Source organism: Chaetodon trifascialis, chromosome 7 (genome assembly GCF_039877785.1).
Source record: "Chaetodon trifascialis isolate fChaTrf1 chromosome 7, fChaTrf1.hap1, whole genome shotgun sequence".
Classification (NCBI taxonomy): domain Eukaryota; kingdom Metazoa; phylum Chordata; class Actinopteri; order Chaetodontiformes; family Chaetodontidae; genus Chaetodon; species Chaetodon trifascialis.
Genome location: NC_092062.1, coordinates 16,279,829 through 16,302,488, shown reverse-complemented (window position 1 = coordinate 16,302,488; position 22,660 = coordinate 16,279,829). Strand labels below are relative to the sequence as shown.

The following is a 22,660-nucleotide window of genomic DNA, read 5'->3' as shown; positions in this document are numbered from 1 at the left end:
TCTGCACAGTCACATGAGAGGACAGGCCCTCCGACAGCTATTTAAATGACACAGAACTTTAATGTGAAAAAGAGAGGGCAGTGGAGCAAGGAGACAGTGCAGATGAGGTTAATGATGGCAGACCAGCCTGGATTACCAGCCATGAATAGAGGTGGGGGGATAAACAGGTCTGTAATTGCTGCCTGTCATTCTGGATCTGAAATAGACTCAGAGGGAAGTCTTTACAATGAGGTTTCACTGGAAACAAACTAGACTGGCAATGAGTTTTGAGGGCTAAAAACTCACAATAATGAGCATTTTATTCCTCATCATACAACAGTGTTTCATTACATAGTATAGCAATAGCCCTGTGTGCATTTCTCTTGCAAGTTTAATCACTGGATTGATATAATCCTCAAAACATCCACCCACAAACAGACTGAAGGGTCTCTATGTACGTTCTTATGCTTTACAACACTATTTAAAGCTGTGCAATGCCTATTCATGACCTCTTGTAACAGGCAGTGGTGGAAGAAGTACTTAGATCTTTTTCTTAAGTAGCGGTACAAGTGTGTGTGTGTGTGTGTGTGTGTGTGTGTGTGTGTGTGTGTGTGTGTGTGTGTGTGTGTTCGTGTGTGTGTGTGTAAGGGAACACACTATATATATATACACACACAAACACACACACACACACACACACACACACACACACACACACACACACACACACACACAGATGAATGGTTCGGTTAAGTAATCGGATCATGTATAACCTAACCAGCTAAATTTCATTTTATATCAAGATGGCAAAAGGAAAAGAACTGAGTGACTTTCAAAGATGCTTCGTTTTTGAGGTTCAGCTGGCTCGTGTTTGAGTTGGAACAGTGACTAAAGTCGTTTCTGTATGTCGATCTGTGGGAAAGACATCAGTAACTAGGCCCTGAAATTGTGGTTGACAGCGCACATCTGATGACAAATAGTTCTGGTTTGCAGAAATGTACAATTTCAATCCATTCTGGCAACAGGGCTATTAATGACTGTGATGCGTGTGCATTAGTGTGATATGTAAGTAAAAACAGAAGAGCAACTCTTCCTCAGGTGACCAAGAATGTCAATGCGGTCCGTTGACCATTACACAGAGAGGGATATTATAGCAGGGCTGCAGTGCATAAACACCTAATTACAAAGATTTTGCTGGCATGGTTTGGGTCTGCTTGTGGTCAAAGAGGGAAAGGTAACTGTAAATCAATACAGAGTTGTTCAGAGTGATCACCTTATCCTGATCAGAGCAGTACACAGTGCTCTGCGCCACCATCATCAATACACCAAAAGAAGAAATATCTTTTGGAAGAAGGCGTTCCATCCACCCAGTACAGTTCCAGAGACTTATAGAATCAGTGCAAAGGTGCACTGAAGCCTTTCTGTCAGCCCGTGGTGACCCAACACCTCGATCCATAATACTGTAATACCTATACACACATGCACACGCACACACACACACACACACACACACACACACACACACACACACACATACATACATACATACATAATTAATAATTGGAATCTGGAAAGTAGGCCTAACTAAATCTGTCAAAATAAATGTCATGGAGTAAAAGTATAAGGTAGCATAAAATGAAAATACTCAAGTACCTCAGAATTGTAAGTACACTTGAGTACATGTACATTACACTGCTGGACACATGTTGCATATTGGGCTTCCCGTCCAACCAAAGGGTGATGGTTCCTTTTCAGATTGTTTCATACAAAAACTTTTTAGGGGCCTGTAGAGATGAAGTAATTTCAATTTCACAATAAAGAAGCAAAAAATAAAGACAACACTGCGAAGCAGCAGCACGTTTTGTTCTTGTGTACTATCTTGTTAATCATCTCGTGACCCCTCAGATTTGTCTCGCACCCGCAGGTTGAGAGCTACGTGCTTCAAAAAAAAAAAAAAAAAAAAAAAAAAAAAAAAACCGACCGTGGGAAATCAGTTGCATTTATGGAACATATGTCGCACATGTACTTTTACTTCTTTGACTAGTAGCACAGCCGCAGAGCAAGCAGAGATTTAAGGTTAGGGGGGTGGTGATGGGTGGGCTGACTGAGCTCACCGCAATATTATATATAGACTTCCTGCAGCCTCACTTCTAAACCCAGCAGCACACAATCCTGGAGCTGCTGTAGACGAGGATGAGATTCAAACTTTGAAAAAGCGAGGTGATTCCCATCCCCATAACCACTTCAAACAGGACGCATGTACGTAAGTGTTCAGAGTTGAGCTGTTTGCAGTGAAACGAGGCTTCTGTTTAGCGTTTGTGCTTGTGTCACAAAAAACAGATTTTTGTCTCTGGAAAAAAGTGTTCATGAAAAGGCTACTGTTTTTTGTGCTTCAGCTGACTTTAGCCTTTATTCTTTCTCTCTTAACTGATTCACTAGTCATTTTCTAAAAGTCCCCGGTGTTGCCCCGCCGCTGCCCTCACACTGGATGTGAAACATCCTCCGCAAAAGTTTCATTTATCACAGCAGGTTCGGTTTAATCATGTGTCAGCCTCAGTCCAGGCACCTGTTTGGAGTTCTGTCGTGGCGCACCTCCACCTCTCCATACGTGGTCATCTCTGGCTTCAGAGGGAGTATTGCTGAGTCATGAGGAGGGGGAGGGGGCACTAAGTCTGTTTCGACTGAAAATGCTTTTGCATCTGACAGGTAAGCAATAAGCAGATATCCTTCAATCCGCTTTCGCTGCCCGCTGTTTCAACCCACCTCAGCTATGCGCTGTGATGCCCAAGGGAGACAGGAGGAGGAGGAGGAGGAGGAGCGGGGTCTCCAGACCTGCCGACCTCTCTCCTCCCTCCGCCGCCGGCACCGCGACAGACACCGCTGTTGGCCTATCGCACCAGAGCCGGACCCCCTCCCTCCCTGCCTCCCTCCCCCTGTGCCCTGCCCACCCCGGCGGTCTCTTCTCCAGCCCTGCCAGAGCCAATCCGCGACTGGGTGTAAGTAGGGCAAGCCGCTTCCTGGTTCTCAGAAAGAAGGAGCAGGGAGTCGGAGTGGGCCAGCGGAGGCAGCAGACAGGGGGGTCAGAGCAGCCCAGCGAGCCGGCGGTCTGCAGAGAGAGGAGACGACGGAGGAGAGAAAAACGCCGACGCACGATTTGGCGAAGAATAAAAACTCCCGGGTGCCGAGCTGAGGACGGCGGTGAGAGCCGGCGAACATTAGCTGAAAGAGAAAAAGAAGAAGAAGAAGTAGAAGAAGCAGGGTGGGACAGAATAATCCAGGAAGTGTGGAGGCCGGTCAGGTGGGAGGCGACGAGTCTGAACAGGTGACACACCGGCACTCAGGTAACCGCTTCACCTGACTGCGGTCGGTTTGACTGAAAACTATAACACACCTGTAGGTTAAATGTGATGTCAGTGACAGGTCTGTTTTGGGACGGCTCGTCTCAACCTATAGCCGCTCTCCCACCTCCTTCCCGGTTCTGACCGGGGTCACGGGAGGACAATCCACGTCACGGGTTTTCGGTAACTCCCGTCGACATTTATTCCCCCCGGTTTTATTCTACGTCTTGCGCGCGCTAAGTGCACAGAATGAAAACTGCGGCTGCGTGGTTGTGTTTTTTGAGCAGGTGCTGCAGCCGCTGGTTGATAATGTGCGTCTGTGCGCGGCGGCCAGGTGAGAGAGAGAGAGAGAGAGAGAGAGAGAGAGAGAGAGAGAGAGAGAGAGAGACAGAGAGACAGAGAGAGAGAGAGAGAGAGAGAGAGAGAGAGCGGGGTCGGCGGGTACATTTCTGGAGACTCAGCTGCTAATTATAGCCGAGAACACCGGCTGACATCCAAAACCTAACCTGCTCTCACGCACATCACCTGCCTTTCTGCTGCCCATGGCCACGCAGAGCGCTGGATCTGTTGGATTTAGCCTCTTGCACCTAAATGATCCCCCTGCAGTGGTCTGTTAATCATCATCATCATCATTATCATCATCATCGTCCTCCCCGTGGCGCACCCAGTGTTTTATGTTAATCCCGTCACTATCCTGTGTTACAATAGGATGTGTTCAGGCTGTAATGTTAGGTTAAGGCTTCTGCCTACCTCATGGGTGGGGAGGACTGTCATGCCAGTGGGCTTTTGTGTGTGTGTGTATGTGTGTGTGTGTGTCACTGCAGAGGTTGATGTGTTGCTGATTCGCCCCTCTGACAGACCGGCCTAACAAGCTCAACTGGCTTGGGTTTGGTTTCCTTGTCTTGGGCACAGCTTGTTTGGTTAAATCTTTAGCCATCCAGGTAGTTAATGCCTTTTGCCCTCTAGGCTGAGGTGTTGTCACAGCGTTTTTGGCTCACCTCTCGGTTCTCGGAGGCGCTTGTGTGGGAGGCTGAAATGCCCTCTGCGATTTCTGTGTGTGGGGAAGCTTGTGACTGAAGGGAAGAAAAGTTAGGAGACAGGAAAGCTTTTCAGTTTTCTTAAAGTCTGGGTGCCATCGTGTGAGTGGACGTTTCTCATGCTCCCTCGCACTGGGCTGGTTCCCCACATATGGAAGAGCCATCAGGGTTTTGAAATAAATTCTTAATGCCAGCTCTGTTTGCCTTGACTTTGTCTGCAACATAATTGGACATCTGTGCTTCACCCCTCAGTCCTGCTGCCCTGACATGACCCGTATCCTGCTCTGCTTTCCACAGGCCCTCTTCTCATAGCTCATATCTATGTTTTTCCCCCTTCATCATCATCGCATGTTTCAGTCTGCAGTTCTGACACACTCCTCATTTTCGCCTACATTTCTTGTTGTTTCTTACAGAGCTCTGGAAATCCTAAAAATGTACAGTATGGTGTTAATCACATGCATTCAAAGACAAGTGTGTGTGCGTGTGTGGGCTTTCCCAAACATTACTGACTGTTGGACAACTTCTTTTCCGAAGAAGTCAAAGCAGGAAGCGGTCGGTTTCTGTCTCTCCTTTTCAAGAACCCCCCCACTCCACCCCAAATTACATCTGATGCACCATGTGATCGCCTGTGGGTGTGTGTTTATCCACATGCGCTGTAGCTAACCCGTTTCACAAAAGAAAAGACAACATGAGCCTCGATTAGACAGCACTTTGCGTTTTCTTGACATCAGTTCATCACATCCGCCATCTTTGTTCACATACTTGGTGAATGCCTGACTCATAGCAGCCCCCCCATTTCAGATGCATATTGCTAGATTAAATCAGGTTGATTTTTTTCATACTTCTGTGCCTTTTTCCCCTCAGGTGTATGACCTCTGCTGACCTCTGAGCAAAGAACCAAAAGAAGAGGGGGTCAAGCGTGAGGCAGGAGAAAGCAGGCGCCCATCTTCTCCTGGGTTTATGGACTGGAGGTAGGAACCACACCATAAATCACCGTGTATATTATAAGATCTGACATCAGTCCCTCTCTCTTTCAAACACACTTTTATGGCTGTAGGCACCTTGTTTTCTGAAAAGATCTGAGCCCAGAGACGTACAATAGGACAAAAGATTACCTTTGGAGTCCAGCGTCGTTCAAAAGAAGTTGGTACAAAGGTGTTAATGGCTGTTTCAAATGCACACGCTTGAATGTGGGGCAAAAGGAGATGTGATTAACTGTACCAGTGGAGATAATGGTGCACACTTTCAGAAACACTTTTTCACTTTAAGTCTCTTATCAAAGCTTTTTATGGTGTTGCACTTTGTATGAGTAATTTGTGCAAAGAATGCTGAAAGAGCTAAACTAAAGATGGTCAAACCCTTCCTTCTTTGTCACCTCGGCAGTCGACCAGTCGCTGCGTTCAGTCGATGTCTGTTCTGGAAAACTGTGAGAATTCCCTAAATGCAGATCCCTCAATGCTCACATCCAAAAGCTGTGCGCGGAGGTTTCTGACGCTTCCACAACAGCCTTGCTTGAATTACGCCGAAGTCTTTAAGATACCTCATGGAAACGGGGCCCAAGCTCCATTCAAATGAACCAATGCTGTGTGACAGCAATGAGGTGATTGGTCACGAAATGTTTCTTCTGTGTCATCTCAAAGGTATGCAGTACTGTTATGTTAAGTAGCGCCCCCTGCAGGCACAAGTTGGAACGTATAACTTTCTGCACATTCAATCTACGGCAAGGATAACAGGGTATCAATGCTGCATGAAGTTCTCTCAGCTCGTTGTTGCTGTTGGTTTGCAGTAAAAGTCAAAGTGATGTCAAACAAACCCAATCAAGATTTCTTTATTATAATCAACATTTCTAACCACGCTAAGTGTTTTAATTATTTTAACGAGAGCTTCAACCATTAGTTGATGAAAAGAAAATGAATTGCCGCTTTTTAAAACATTTTTGGTAATTGATTAATGGTTTAAGTGTTTTTTCAAGTAAAAACGTTTGCTGGTTCGAGCTTTTTAAAGATGATTTAATGCTTTTCTTTGCATGTATGATTGTTAATGAAGAGTCTTTGGATTTTGGACTGTTGGTTGGACAGAAAAAGAATTTGAAGATGTCACTTTCTGGGAAAATTGTGACAAGCATTGTTCTTGGGGGTTTTTTTTGTTTGTTTTTTTTACATTTTATAGGCTTAATGATTAATTGTGAAAATCATCTGCAGATTAATCAATAATGAAAATGATCAGTGGTTGCAGCCCTAGTTTTAGAACACTCCACCATACAGGTGAAATAAAAAATATTTTTTTTATTTTATTTAATTTTAATTTTTTAAATAATATAAGACAGATTTCAGCTTTAAAGCAACAGCAAACCTGCCTCACACCAAGCTGCACACACGCACTGTGACGATGAAAATGAGTTAAATCGACTCTTACCTGATTGACAATGAACTGAGATGATTGAGTTCAGCCCAATAAGATTCAGGATAAATTTAGAAAATAGCGTGACTGATTTCCTGGATGTTAATCATCCACAACAGCCAAATCTGTACCTGTTTTATTCACACATTTTTTTGTTCCTCTGACACACTTTACACCACAGACACATTGCTGTGGGGGTCACAGAAGATTGGTTTTTATAGGATGGCTTTAGAAAAAATGTGAGCTGAATTAAGTGGTCAAGCAGTTAAATATTTTATAGGCAACCTGGAAGTTAACTCCTCTGTAGTTTGTTGGCTGCAGACTCAAACGGCTTTTAAGATGGCTCGGGAATAATGCCAAAAATAAACTCTTGTGTCTAAAACGGGCTTATGATATTTATAGGTTTTGGGTACGTGATCACAACAAAGCAGCACTGCTTTAAAACCTCGTTGATATTAGTATAACAGTAATACAAAGCTGAACCACACATTCCTCCAATACCAGCAACTTCAATAGTTTTTTTTAGCTTCGGGCTAATGCTACGGTAGCTGGTTCGGAAACCTGCAATTATATTGCAACTGAAATATCTGAATTTGTTTGACGTTTTTTGCACCTGCTCAAAGCTCTGGTTCCTGTCACTAATGATACTTTATGAGGGAACATAACAACCTAATAACATATTCATCATTTACAAAGGATGTTGCTGTAGTACTTCTCATGCACAGACCTTTTTCAGGTTTTTAACACCAATTAAATTTGAATTACTGTTCAGCAGAGGAAAGTTGTGGCTCAGAAATGTACATTTATCTACAGGTTTTAGCTCTTAAAACGGGACCACACATTGCAGACATACACAAATAACTATTTTTGACTTTACTTTCTTTAAATTAGCATCAAGTCACTGAAGACTGTAAAATAAAAATCTTACAAAACCCACTGTAAAGAATATTTCGATCATGAAGGATTTAACATGTGTATAATATTTACTGTGTAAAACCAGCAAAGGAAAGCAAAAAGAGCATCTCCAGCCACACTTAATGCATTGTTTTACGTCTTTTAACACACCTGATTTCAGCTGTAAAACAGCTACAAACCTGCCTTTGCTTCCCTTCCTGGTTACTGCTGCTCATCATCAGAGGCAAAACGAAAAATTCCTGCTAAACTATATTTTGAAATACACAAATTATATGAATGATAGAGCATTGTGTTTGAGCATGAAAAGGGATTATGTGTTACATATAGTTATTAACACTCGTATTTCATTTGAGTTGGACGTGAATTTTTCTGCAACTCCTGTGTGTGTGTGTGTGTGTGTGTGTGTGTGCGTGCTTGCACACGTGGTGGGCAAGTTGGTGTGACAGATCATGTGACCTTGGCTTTGCTGGAGTATGACTGGTGACAACCATGTGTCCGTGAATTGGTGGGTAGAAGGAAGTGAACTCGAGTGGTCTGTCAGGCGAGGAACACATACACACACACATGGACAAACAAACACGTACACACAAACCATCACATGCATATAGACACACATATATACATACATGCACACAGTTCCAGGAAATGCTTTAATTAGGGCATGTGAGCCCATATAAATTCCCCCTTTTCAGACATGGGTCTTTCAGTTTCATGCAAACCGACTGAGTGGGAGGAAGGTGGGGAGAGAGAGAGAACGGGGGAGGGAGAATGGGAGATGAAAGACGTAAATGTGTGTCTCTTTGGGCCCTAATATTTGAAGGTGTCACACCTTTTTTCACAGGTTTTTCAGTTGACCTCGCCCACGCTGCTCAAACAGCCATTTATTCTGAGATTACGGCTCGATTCCTTGTTCTTCCTTTGAGTTTTGTTCTCGCAAAAAAAGACAAGGAGATCACATCTGCAGGCAGACTGGTGTGTCACCAAGTGCATGAAATGGGGCTCAGCCTGTCAAGAATAGATTTGGGTCTTGGCTTCTTATTTTAATGAAGTTCTGCCTATTATTTCACTGCTGTATAAGTTGTATGTTTGGAAGTTCCCTTTATTTAAAAACATGTAAACCATGGCCTTATCCCTTTGACCTCTGTACAAATGCCATGTTTTCACCATATATGGTGGTTGCTTCTCCACATTGAAGCAATAGTGGCACAGGGGTGACTACACGGTGTCCGTAATCCTGTCTGCTGCTACTACAGTTGAGTCTTGCCCCCACTCGATCTGTGTCAATAGAGGAAGTTCTGTATCTGCCATTTCCTCTTTTCAGTCATGAGTTTCTGTAGCATTTGACAGCCCTCCCTCGCTCTCGACCACCAGCCTCGCAGCCCACGCCACCCAGCGCTAACCAATCGGCAGGTGGCCATGACTCCTCTCCTTCTTGTAAAGAGTCAGAAGACAGAGAAAAAACAGGCTTGAGAAAAAGTGGCAGGCTGAAGGAGTGATCATGATTCAGCTCTTCTAGTAACAGTGCAATTGTTTCTGTACTTATTGAGCGGGCGGTTATCATAAATAGGTACAGTGAGACAACACTTCAGGGAAAGTGAGAATAAACACCCAAACACGAGCAGGCGAAGGGAGTCATTGCTGCTGAAACTGACCCCTTTCATGTGTGTTGTTCAGAGGGGAACTCCAGCAGCAAATGGAGGCTTTTATTCCAAAAGGCATGTGTACCATCCCTTTTGGAAAAATAAAATCACTTTTTTGTTTTGCTGATATTTCAAAAACAAACATTATTATTGTTGCAGAAGGGGCGTATGATACATCAGACTGTTCGCATTGTCCTCAATCTGCATCAAGCATCCAGGCTGTGAAAGAGAGAACAGTGACTCTGCTGTAAGACGTCCATCAGGAGAAGCTATCGGTTATTTTCACCCCACGTCTGTTGCTGGTTTAGAACTCATGCGGCTGTCTGGTTCCTGATGTTTTGACACCACAGCAGTGGGTGATGCAGTTGTGCATTTGTCAGCTGGACCGCAAGTCAAGTCCTGCCCCACAGTTACTGTTCTGATATAATTCATGGATTGCAGTTACAGTAAAAGCAAACAGTCTCCTCCCTCCCTGTATTGCTACCATGCTGTTAAGCTGATTGTGAGGAAGGTGTCAGAAAGATGACGCGTCTTTCACTCATGTCCTCTTCTCTACGTCTCTCTGCTGCTACACACTGAATTTTTCTAGTTTTTAACTTGATTTCTATGTTTCAGTTTAGCTTCCACTTATCTCTCCATCAGCTCTAGTGGTCGACGATCTTTTCTGAGTACAGGAAGAGGAAACTGATCAGGATCAGTTAGTTTTGCGACACTTTTCTGTGTGTTTGTCTGTGTGTGTGTGTGTGTGTGTGTGTGTCCAGTGCTTTTGCAATATCTTCCTCTAAAATGAGAGGTCATTGATGGGGGAGAGCAGCAGTCGTTGAGACCCTCCCAGTAATGTGGCAACTCAACTTAATGTAAGACACACAAACACGCACGCAGTAACAATATGAGCTGTTTGTTTTTCTAAACATGACTTCTCGTCAACAGATGTGTGCAGACTAAAAAGCCTCCATCATATTTTTCATTGGTTGAAGACATTTTCGCTCACTGAATGCATTGTCCTGTAGTTATATCCGTTATTCATTGTATACATTATTGTGTTCGCAGGCAGACTTCAATACATTACGTGGACACACACCGAGAAACCGTATACATCAGACTGTAAATCGTAACATTTGTCTCACATCCCACTCAACGACCTCATCTACCATCCTCACCTCCAAAACCAGCTTGATTTCCCCCAGCACCCCAACTGAAGAGCAAAGAAGAAGAAGAAACACAGTGTACAGAGGTTCATGTCCTCCAAACATCTCCAGAATCTCCACACACGTACGCATGTGTACACCCACCGCAGTACACTTACACATATATGTACATACATTCATGGATTTTCAGTGTTGGAGGGCAAAAAAAACAAAAACCTAAATAACCTCTTTTGTTTGAGGTACTTTTGTGAAGTTTATCATTTTAAATATTTATAGCTGTAGATTCTTGTTTGCAGGTGCAGTGTGTGGTGTTTTTGTGTTCAACTGCTTTGTGTTATGTGCTTCATCTAATCCCAGGAGACAAAATAACAACAAAAAAGGACATCTCATAAGCATCATATGGGGATTTATAGTCATTCGTACTTATAGAGCTATTGAGTAAGATTCAAATATATTTTCAGTCATTCTTGTTGTGTAGACAGATGCACAAATGCATGCATTTATATACAGGCTTGGAAAAAAACGCAAGATTTTTTAAACACAGTTTATGGTTAAATGTCCGTGTGAAACCCGTTTTTATTCTTTTATGGATTAACGCATTTTATTTCAATTTCAAACAAAGCATTCAGCAAAAAATCGGGAGAAAATAACAACAGTTCAGAATGTGAAAAATGCTTAATATCATGATCCAGTAATTCGTGCAAACTTAACATAGCTTATATCATACTTAATACATATATTAATAAAAATGTAATATAGAAAATACAGTCTTTGCACACACACACACACACACACACACACACACACACACACACACACACACACACACACACACACACACACACACACACACACACACACACACACATACGATATAAACACAGAAAATGGCCTTTAATATCACCTGTTTTAATGTTAAATGTATATTTCTATGATTTTGATATTGGCCGCCATAGAACGTCTGACTGAAAAGTGACTTTCATGTTGAAAATGAATCTTCCTATTGTACCTAATATAAATATTCCTCAAGGTAATCTTGAAGAATGTCTTTCCTAGAAAGGATTCATTTTTGCTTACTCTCAGTTTAAAATAATGTGAGGTTTTGTCCTGAGTTACTGCGCTTGGTGCTCCTCTCCACACACACACGATTAAAAACTGCATAGTTCATTTGTTTGTATCACGAACCGACATGTTCAAACACCCCTGCTGAGTTACAGCAAGTATGCTGAGAGATTACAGTATGTTTGACTGTAATGACACTTTATCGCCCTTTCATTGTTACCATTGCAGTTTTTCACATGCAGTGTAATCGGTTGTGGGACTCTCGGAGGAAATGTTCCTCAACTTCATCATCTCAAATGAGCTCATCAGACACATAAGCGTCATTAAAACCACATGTACAAAAATAACGTTTCTCTCTTGCTCTTGCATATTAATTGACGCAGGGAGCAGAATGTGATTCGCCCACACACCTTGACGCTCCAGCGTTCACACACACACACACACACACACACACTTGTGAAGTGTTTTGGGGGTAGAAACTGCTGACCAGATAAAGAGCAAAGAGAGAGGGAGAATAAAGTGTGAAACCACCCTGTCAGCATGCTTTCTCTCTCACATCTGTGTGTGTTCTCCATCTTAGGGTGAAACTCCCATTTTGGTGATGCTAATGATAGAGGTGGCTGCTACCACATCTCTCCCTCAGACATCTGCACACACACCCACACAAACACACACACACACACACCTGCAAGGACTCTCTTGCTACTTCCTGTGGCTGTGTGCATGTGTTCACCTCTTGCTCGATCGCTCTGTTTATCTCCCGGTCGTCGTGTCACGGCTCCTCTCCCTTCTCTTCTTCGGTCTCCCCCTTCCTCTCCCCTTGTAACTTAACTCTGTCTACTCCTGTTTCATGTCTCCTCGCTAACACAGATTGTTCGAGGCCGGGACTAGATTTTCCTGTCTTAACCTCCCCTCTCCTGTGTTTTATCTTACACAGTATCTCAACACCCACTCCCCATTCACTCACTCTCATGTGTTTCTCCTCCCCCATAACCTCCTTTTTTGTGTGACTTCTAAGAACATGTGTGTTTTTAGAAAACATACCTCCCTCATGTTCCTTTTGTTGTCTCTTCTCAAATCTCGTACAGTTTTCCTCTTTCCAACCTCAGATTGATTTCTTTTCCTGCTCCTGTCGCTCTCTCTTCCATTCACAGTAGCAAACATGGCAGAAATGTGGCACATTACACCCATTTCATAAAAGCTACTACATGTCTATAGGAAATCATTTTGGTATGATACTGAATCAGTAGTTTCAGAGTATTCAGAATCAAAGAATCTGTAAAAAACAAATAGCTTTGAATTGCCAAATGGGAGCCGTCCCACCTGAAAAACTTCAAACATGGAGCTGAGTGAGCAAAACTGTCAGGAGACACGCAGATGTGTTTAATTTTAGTCGTAATATCCAGATAAAAAAATAAAACATGATATGTTGGGTTGCACATACAATCGATGTATTGTCTTGTAATATGAGGCGAGATATTGTGTAGGAACTTGGGACGTTGATTTTGTCTTTTCCTGGTCCTCTGGGCTAAATTCAATAAGATAATACTGTTCTCTGCCGTCACTGAAATATTCCCTCATTTCTTAAAATTGTGCTGTGAGCGAATGTCCTCTAAAAACAGTCATCCTTTTGTAACTGAATGCTAACCTCTGATTCTTAAAAATGGGACCACCTTCCCAAATGAAAGCAAAAACCAAAAAAACATGACCAAAAAAGAAGAAAAATTAAGCTGGGCTGGATTTCACCACATTCGACGTCTCTGCCTGCCATTATGAATCCAGATTTAATGCATTCAGGCGTTCTTAGGGCCACCAGTGAGCTGCAGGCCGCTGGTTGTTAATGGATCCTTGACAAACCCCCAATAATCATCCCCAAAATATTGCTAATAGCTATTTCTAAGGCAGTAAAGTCAAATTAATGGGATATTTGACATCAGTGCTGCCTAGCCTTGACAAAAAGAGGCTCATTTCTGTAAGAAGACACTTTTATTTACTTTAACTTCAGGTTAGGAGTTGGTGGATGTTACGGGGAAGAGCCAATATGTACACCCAAATGTCTTGTCCCATGTGCTGATAAGCTGATAATCCTCCAGCAGATTCACATTAGTGTTCAGGTCTCGCATGCAAACTGGCTGCTGTTATAGCTCACAGTGGAGTGTTTGTGGTGTGGTAGGGCGAGGGGATAAGGGCCTCTGCTCTGCCAGCCAAATGAATAATGTAATGTGTTCTAAGACCACAATGTGCGCATGCGTCCACACACACACAAACACACACCATAATGCCCCAGTTACAGTAAGGACAGAGGAGGGCTTGGCTGCAGTGTCTTTCTTAAATAAAAGACAGAACAAACTTGTGCTGAGTAACATCGGGTCACTGGACTTCCCTTTTTCTTATAAATTTCTCCTTACATCCAGTCATGACAGGGTGCAGTTGCTCTAATCATCTACTGTCTCAAGTCTTGTCTTTGACAAATTCAAATGGCGATTCAAATTCGCCCTGGTTGCATCTGTTTTTATATCTCCTGGTGGGATGCAAATGTTCAGTCCGGAGGGAGCTGGGAACGCAGAGGGCGGGGGTGCTTGTGTTTTATGTCCTGGCAGAGACGAGCTGTATTATTAGAAGACCTGGATGTGTCAGCTGGTGTGGAGCCAGTACTCTTGTGTAGTTCTGGGTATATTTGTTGCTTAAATGAGCAGGTTTTGCACTCAGATAGTCCTGAGAGAGTGCTCTGTTGGGCTGAGTGCTGCTTTGGTTTGGCAGATGCATGTGCGCTCTCATCTCTTCTCATCCCCCCCGTTTCCTCCTCCCCTACTCTTCCTCAGAGAAGGTGTCCCAGTGCCACCCTCCACTCACTACCCCAAATAAGTAAGGTGTAAAGAGGGTGAAGACTTTTGTCTTTCGTAACCCTTAAAACCTGGCACACAGAGAAGACAAGTGGTGAGAGGAAGCCGTGTGGAGGAGAAACGGTATGAGCTTGAATCTTACTTTCCATGTGCTTGGCCGCTTTGTTGTTTTCCTGGTGCAGTGGTAGTTTAGCATCATAATTTGTTATATTGTGGTTATGAATAACCTCTAAAGTTCTGAGTTTATCTGAATGAAAACAGAGATGGTGTGTGTGTGTGTGTGTGTGTGTGTGTGTGTGTGTGTGTGTGTGTGTGTGTGTGTGTGTGTGTGTGTGTGTGTGTGTGCATGTAGTGTTTCATTTGTTCCTTATTTGTGACACTTCACTGCAATAAGCAGATTTCAAAATGTATTTGTGCTGGTACAATCCATCCCCATACAGGCATTTTACAACACTTTGGACATGAAAAAGCTAAAAATTGTTACTAAATTCTGTTATGCCTACTTTTAAAATTGCACTCTTTTACCCTCCACATTTAACGTATGACTTGTTCAAGTCTAAGAACTATCCATATTCTTCCCCTTTACTTATTTAAGTACTGAAAGTACTGAGAACACAACACATGCAACCAACCATATGTGCACACATTAACCAATACACACACACACACACACACACACACACACACACACACACACACACACACACACACACACAAACACACACGCACAGGCACTTTGGAAAACATCTGACATCAGAATTTTTAAAAGCATTTCTCCTGCTCCCTCTCAGCCACAGTTTTCTGTGAATAGTATAAAGTCATATTTTCCCCCTTAGCGCTGGAGCCTGATATAATTGAGGTGGACTGGGAAAACTTACAGCCTTTAACGGAAAATAAGACCCATAAAAATAATACTAACAGTTCTAGTTCCAGTCATCACACACTCTGAGCGTGTGCAGAAGGATTTCATGATATAGAGGATGGATACTGCTTTCAGACCGAAGAATAAATCTCTCTGTGCAGCTTTGGTCAGTCCTGCTGCTGTCACTTTCCTGGCCTCCATGCAAATTCGTCTACTTTTTTTTTTTTTTCAGGAGTTACACCGAGCCATGGTAGTGGACAAGTACTAGTGGACTTAAGTTTCCATTTCCTCTTTAGTAAAAGCAAATACACGGTGGATTCTCTGCTGAACACGTTTCATTTGATTTGTGTTTCATTTGAGTTTTCTGGTCTGCTCAGGTCGTGCGACTAGTTCGTGGCTTTAGGTTGATGACACAGTCAGATAAAGTCAGAATGATTAAAAAATCTCCATATGTAATAGTTTTTTTATAAAGTCACAAATCCTCGTTGTTAAGAGAGAGGAAGAGCATGCACATAATGAAAGTGAGGGATGAGGAAACCGTAGAGTTGCAGAGGAGGTGAATTCCTCTACCGTCGACACAAGAGTGGGAGGTGAGAACAAAAAACACAGAAAGAGATAAGAGACGATTGTTGGAAGGATAACATCTTAACATCTGTAGCGTCAAATGCATAAAAAGTGTAAAGGGGGCAGTTATCTGAGAGAGAGAATACTTTAAAGTGAGTGTTTTTGTGGTTATATGTTTTGGAAAGACTAACTGTGACATTAAATGACACACCTAAAGGCAAACAGTGATATCGGTTATTTGACTGAAAGCTACCGAACCCTAATCAACATGAATAAACTTATAATGACAGTAATTATGTTTTATGATAATAGCTGAACACAAGCTTGTGAGCTAACACTATTATTTTATTTGCGAGACAAAGTGTGTTTGTGGTATCTGCCTGTGGGCAGTCTTAGCATTAGCTGCAGTGTGTTGCAAGATTCACCAGCTTTTGCAGACATGTCCTTGGTTAGCAACAAAAAACAGAAACAAGGTGACAAGGAAGGGGAAGGGGGGATATGAACAGTGTGTGTGTGTGTGCGTGTCCCACGTGTGTGTGGCTGTGCATGTCATGATGTGTCAGTATTAAGTGACTCACAGACAGAAAATTGATGGGAATCATTGCAACTTCTTTGCAATCTTATTATTTTCCGAACACGTCTGTGTTCTAAGGAATATGCCTAAAATAACACGCTTGAACCACCAACCACCCATGATGCTTTTTTTTTCTCTCCCCTGCGCCGGAAATTTAATGTGCGTCGTCGTGCACTCCTCCTAAAACCCCTTTGTGTCTCGCTTTTCTACACAGCTTTGCTCAGTTTTATGTTTTCTCTGTTCTTGTGACTTTTTGCTTATTGATGGCATTTCAGAAATTGGGAAAAACATGATATATTGTGTATTTATGTACATAATTATTATTAGCAGCGGTCCTGGTTTCCTGTGGATGCATTTAAACAATGATTACCTTTGATGGTGATCCTTAAAGATGACATTCAGGTCTGTTTTGGTGTCTACTTACGATGAGACAAATGTACACATGCGAGGTCAAGGAATGCACCATCAAACCACAACAAATTTTCCTGCATATTATTTTACATCTGTGTATGATGTAAGGCCACAGCAAAGGATTGTTTTAATTAATCTACAGATTATTTTCATGATTAAACATTTGTGCATAAAACGTCAGAAAATAGTGAAAAATGCCCTTAAGCACAAGGTGGCAACTTTAAATGTCTCGTTTCATCCAACCCAGTGTCCCAAAACCAAAAGATGTTCCATTTACAATCATGTTAGACTGTTGTGGAAATTGGAAATGATGAAAAATGGTTCCTATGAGTGATAGTAGTTAGTGGTGTAAATAAAAAAACAGATAAATGTGTGTGCGCGTGTATGCAAAGGACAAAGCAAACATGTGCCCCTTAACTTCCTCACTTGTCTGTGTCAGCGGCTACACACACGTCGTCCTCGTTGCCGCAAGCTGAGGAGATAATATAAATATCTGGTTTTATTTTATGACGAGCAATCAGTGGCATTTAGCAGGTGCAGGTTTCAAAGGAAGAGCTTTCTACACAGCTTTGTCTCTGTGGTACGATGTAATGTGGCTTAACTCTCATATTGCACCTACCTGAATGTTTGTTTTTGAGTGTAATATGACTCATCTTGCCAATATGGTTGCTTACATGATTGTTCAATTATACATTCAGTAGACTGGGGGAAAAAAAAAGGTATTTCTGAGGTGTGTTCATTGAATGTGCTGGTTTCCTTCCTGCCAACCCAGTTGAATTAATGCGTGTGGTCTGAAGTCTGCAGGTTATTTGTTCTACACGGTCCACAGTCCTGCCATAACCTCACATACGCTACGGCGCATCTACCTGTTGGCCTCTTTCTGAACAGGGAGAGGTCGACGATGAGACCGTGTTTATCGGAAAGTGTTCGGAAAATGGGCCGTTGGGTTTTGGAGAGAGTGGGGTGCGTAGGCGACTTGTTTGGGGGGGGGGTGTCTTTGAATCTGCCTTCGTCACTTGCACACTCTTCTGATACAACAGGAAGGAGAGTGAGTGACAGAATGTACGAAAGAGGTAGACCTCCCCAAGGATGAACGCCTAACCCCCACTTCTGACAGCGAGATCAGACCTTTAGGTTGCACATCTAAAGGCAGCAGGAAGTAGGAAGACAAGAAAGTGGTTTTTGAAGACGGAGAGGAGGACAGCTAGGGAGAGAGGAGCTGTGAAGAGCAGAAAGATGGATGCCACGAGACGCACGCTGCCTCGCCTCCAGCTGACTGTGCCCGTGCCCATGAAGATGGGGAAGGTAGGGCTAACATTTGGGACGTCTTGGTACTGAAGCACGTCCAGGGATGACAAAGATACGTTTGACATCGATTTGAACGGCAGGACAGATTAAAAAAAAAAAACCCACCATCAAGTTCTTGAGAAAGGAATTGGCTGTACTTTTACTTTTTTTTTCGTTGAATGGGTGGAGTACATTTAAGCGTGTTTTAAAAAGGCTGGTGTCGAGATGGCCACACAACAGGTTAAATCTAACAATAGTGGGTGGGGGGAGCCACAGATTGGCACGCAATGTGTGTATGTGATGTGTGTATGTGTGCAACTGTGCGCTCCTGTGCCTGTGTGTATTTAATAGGGTGTGTTTTGGAGCAGGTTAGTCAGGTGGATGTACTGTCGTTGTGCTGAGCCCTCTGGGCACTGTGTGAACACTGTTATTGGATGGCCAGGGGGCTGCCAGTTGCTATGGGAGGGAGATGAAGGGCAGGGAGGGGGAATCTGGAGGGTGAGTTGTTTGTGGAAAATCTGGTCTGCTCAGGTGTGTTCGAGATATTGTTGAGCAGGTATAGTGTGGACAGGGTGAGGTGTGAGCTTAGGGAGCCAATGAAGGGAGTTGTTGGGTCTTATTACCAACAGGCCTCGTTACGTCTCACAAAGAGAAATAAAGAAAAGTTGTTGGCTTATTTGACCTGCATTAGAACATTTTACCTCTGTGTCGATGAGTTTGCTAAAGATCTTTATTGGGTTAAAAAAAAGACAAGGAGAGGATTGTAATAACTGAAATCTACTGACTGTACTGTATATGTTACACATCAAGTTTGTGAGTGACGTACTTTTATGCCACTCTGCATAAAGGTTGTAATTCTGCTCTTGCTGTTTTTTTCCTTCCTCATTCTTTCACTGGTACTCCCCCCTGTTCACCCATTCTAGTCTCTCACTTCCTCCCTCTCCCTTGCTTGCATTTCTTTCTTCTCTCTCTCCTCCATTTGTCCCTCTCTTTCTTCTCCAGGTATTTTAATCAAACGGCTAATGCTATAAAGGTTTCACACAGGAATTAACCTACTGCCTACTGTTACAGCACCTACAGCACATTGCATAATCCTGCATACTTTCCGCGTCACTGTTATCCACCATTAGGTTTTATCTCTCTCTCTCTCTCCCTCCCTCTCTCTCTTGCTCTGCTCTAATGATTATTTCTTCCTCTCCTTCCTCTTATATTTTGCCTCCCCATCTAGCTGTCATCTCCATCGCCTTTGTCCTCTGATGCCCCAACCCCCATCACACTGGCCAAAATCGCCGCCTCCTGATTTAGTAATCTGGAAAGAGTGCAGGGGGATGGGGAGGGGAGGATAAGGGGGAAGAGTTGTTGCTAAGCCTGGTTTAAATTGTCCCTCACGTGAAAGAAACTCCTTGTGTCTGTCACGCCATAGAAGGTTTACTTTTAGGTACTTTTAAGTGTATACACGGCTCTCTGAGAGAGGTGAAACTTATTTTTCAACGTTTGAAGCGGCCAAAATGCGTAGGAAAAGAATCTGAATGTATTTGTATTAAAGCAGATCGTGATAGGTACAAAACTGTCATTTGCTGAGGCCTCAGTCCCTCCACTCACCTGATCTTCTCCCTCGTTCACGCAGGTGGCAATGTCTCCAGGAGAGGACGGTCTGATTGGGATCCCCTTCCCGGAGCACAGCAATGAGCTCTTGTCCCACCTGAATGACCAGAGGAGGGCAGGACTCCTGTGTGACCTCACTCTGACGTCCCGTGGGGCACGCTACCCGACTCACCGCTCCGTCATGGCCGCAGTCAGTCTCTACTTCCGCCAGCTCTTCGGGGCAGAGGAGGGGGGTGGCGAGGGTGGAGGAGGTTTCAGCGTGTGCCAGCTGGACTGCGTGGCACCCGATGCACTGGATGCACTGCTGGAGTTCGCCTACACTGCCACCCTGACCATCCCCAGCTCTGGGATGAGAGATGTGCTGCGAGGGGCTCAGCTTCTGGGCATCCAGTGTGTGGCTGACGCATGCAGAGACATCCTGGGGGAGAAGGCAGAGGCAGAGGGGGAGACGGCAGAGGAGCAGAGAGCCCAACACGCAGCTAGCGAGAGGATTGTGCAGGGAGAGAGCAGGATAATGAAAGCCTCCCGGAGAAAAACGGACAAAAAGAAGGTGAAAAAGGTTGGATCACATCACATCAACTCCTCTATTTTGATCCCATTACCTGCTTCGCCCGTCTCGCACCCTTCACCTGAATCCGACAGCTTCCGCTCCCTGCCGTCTACCCAGCCACCCAGCCCGGAACAGGAAGAGCTTCGCCACAAATCTCGGCAGAATGGAGATCCCAGGGCAATCAGAGAGCCAGGGAGAGGGGCCACACCAAATGGGGGGCTCCTTCACTGGCTCCATGAGCGCCCCCGTATAGCCCACCCGCCTCCTGTCCAGCCCTTGACTGACAAGCTGTCAGAGGATGATGACATGGAGGGTTTTGGTGACGATGGAATGCTGATGGGAAGCATCTCCATACCTACCTCTGCAGCTGATCAAGGAGCATCAGCGTCAGCAGTGGGAGGCGGGAGGAAGAGGAAGTCTCAGACACCCCAGCAATGCCCCGTTTGTCAGAAGATCATCCATGGAGCGGGAAAACTGCCCCGACACATGAGGACACACACTGGAGAGAAGCCCTTCCAGTGCTCTGCCTGCGGAGTCCGTTTCACCCGGTACATCACCATCCTCACATCTAATATGCACAAAATGGTTTGATGTATTGTGGCCTGATGTTTTTGATCTTTTATTCATGTTTTGCTCCTACCGCGCATCGCTTCTGCCTCTTCATTCTTCTTTCATCTTTCTCTTCATTAGGAACGATAAGTTGAAGATCCACATGAGGAAACACACAGGCGAGCGCCCCTACCCCTGCCCGCACTGCCCCGCTCGGTTTCTCCACTCATACGACCTCAAAAACCACCTGTCCCTCCACAGCGGGGCGAGGCCCTTCGAGTGCCCGCTCTGCCACAAGGCCTTCGCCCGAGAAGACCACCTCCAACGTCACCGCAAGGGGCACAGCTGCCTGGAGCTGCGCACACGCCGGCCCAGACGTGGGCCTGAGCACGGGGAGGATGGGAGAGGTGATGGAGGCAGGAGGGAGCAGTCCAACCCTCTGGAGGCTATGTCTTTACAAGCGCACTCCTCTGCGTTCCTCCCTCACCCAGTGCTGGATGGTGGTAGTCGGGCCGGCCCTCCGCTGATTTTCCCAGGTGATGTGGAGAGGGAGCGGTCTCTCGCTCTTCAGGCTTTGGCTCAAATGGGGCCTCGCAGGCTGGCCAGCTACCCCGAGCTCTTCCTGCGAGGTCTGGAGCTGCGAGGAGGCCGAGAGGCAGAGGGAGAAGATCCCGGAGGAACCCACTCACCGGCTTCGCACCGTGACCGATGGGCAGACGAAGTGGAAGAGGAAAATGGTGAAGAGGCAGCGGAGGAGGAGGAATAGTGAAAGGAGAGAGAGTGTGTGCGTTTGCTTGTGTACATGTGTGTGTGTCTGTGTGGTAAAGCATCCACAGTAAAAAAAAATCTCACTCAGGTGGCTGGACTAATGACCTGCTGCTCCCATATGGAGAGCGCTTAAAAAAACTAAATGATAAAAACAAGAAAGAAAAAAAAAAAAAAAGGAAAACGGGTTTTCTGAGATATTTTAAATGTTTGTCTTCTGGCTCTTGGCATTTTACTTCATTTGTCTTTTAACTTTTATTTTTCGTTTTTCGTTTGCATTTATTTTTATGTGTTTCTGGTTTGAGCTGATTTGATTAGATTTTTGTAGCTGGACATGCGTGTGTTGAATGTGTGGTTACCGGGATGCTTTTCACTATGCAAACTCAAGTCCAGAGCTGCAACATATTGGGATATTTGAAGATGTATATTTTAGTTACGACATAAATGTATTGATTCAGGTGCAATTCAGAAGTCTTTTCACCTAGATCACAAGAATGAGCTTGTGTGGCCACTGCCCTCTGGTGGTTATCAGTGGAAATGCAGTCTAATTTATCCAACTTGTTCTGTACATTGTAAGCAATAATGTTCTTTGTGTCTTTTCTTGTTTGTGGTAGAACCTTTGCTTTGATTTGGTGCTTAAACCAAAGATTTTAGTTGAACTGTTCTCTTAAATCCTAAGTTAACAGGAGAGGAGAGAGGTGAATTGTAGCCAATGTTGGGTCTGAAGAGAATATTCTTCCCAACTGTTCTGAAAGCCATGAGAAAGAATCTGCTTCCATATTTGAGTGTTTCGGAGCTGCTGAGCTCTGTGTTAAATGCCTGACCAAAAGAGACAAAGTCTGGGTCGATGAGTTGATGTTGATTATGCTGAAGACAATTCATCTTTTCCGAAAGGCTGTAGATTTCAGTCTTCCAATGCACTCGTTTGGGTTCCTTATTGGAAAAAAAAATAGAAAAGGGGCAAGCTGAGGGCATGAAAGAAATGGCTTGCTCCGTTTTTCTGTACTTATTTATTTATTGTTATTTATTATGACTCCTCTGCTGAAACTCTTTTGTGAGACCAAATCCAGGGTGGGGCACAGATCGCGGTCCACTTCTCGTCTAAGTCTTACAAGAAGCTGCATTGTGCTA

General features: G+C 44.1%; 1 protein-coding gene across 2 annotated transcripts; it reads left to right on the top strand.

Moving 5' to 3' along the window:
• Positions 1-2,954: 2,954 nt before the first annotated feature.
• Positions 2,955-21,679, top strand: zbtb7b (zinc finger and BTB domain containing 7B). Of its 2 annotated transcripts, none has more exons than XM_070967030.1 (4): positions 2,955-3,320; positions 5,219-5,325; positions 19,688-20,763; positions 20,906-21,679. In XM_070967030.1, exons 3-4 carry the CDS (start codon positions 19,694-19,696, stop codon positions 21,528-21,530), a joined length of 1,695 nt encoding a protein of 564 aa, XP_070823131.1. In that variant the 5' UTR covers positions 2,955-3,320; positions 5,219-5,325; positions 19,688-19,693; the 3' UTR covers positions 21,531-21,679. The 2 variants fall into 2 exon arrangements, with proteins under 2 accessions (XP_070823131.1, XP_070823133.1); XM_070967032.1 differs by having other exon boundaries at positions 3,006-3,301.
• The last annotated feature ends 981 nt before the right edge of the window (positions 21,680-22,660 follow it).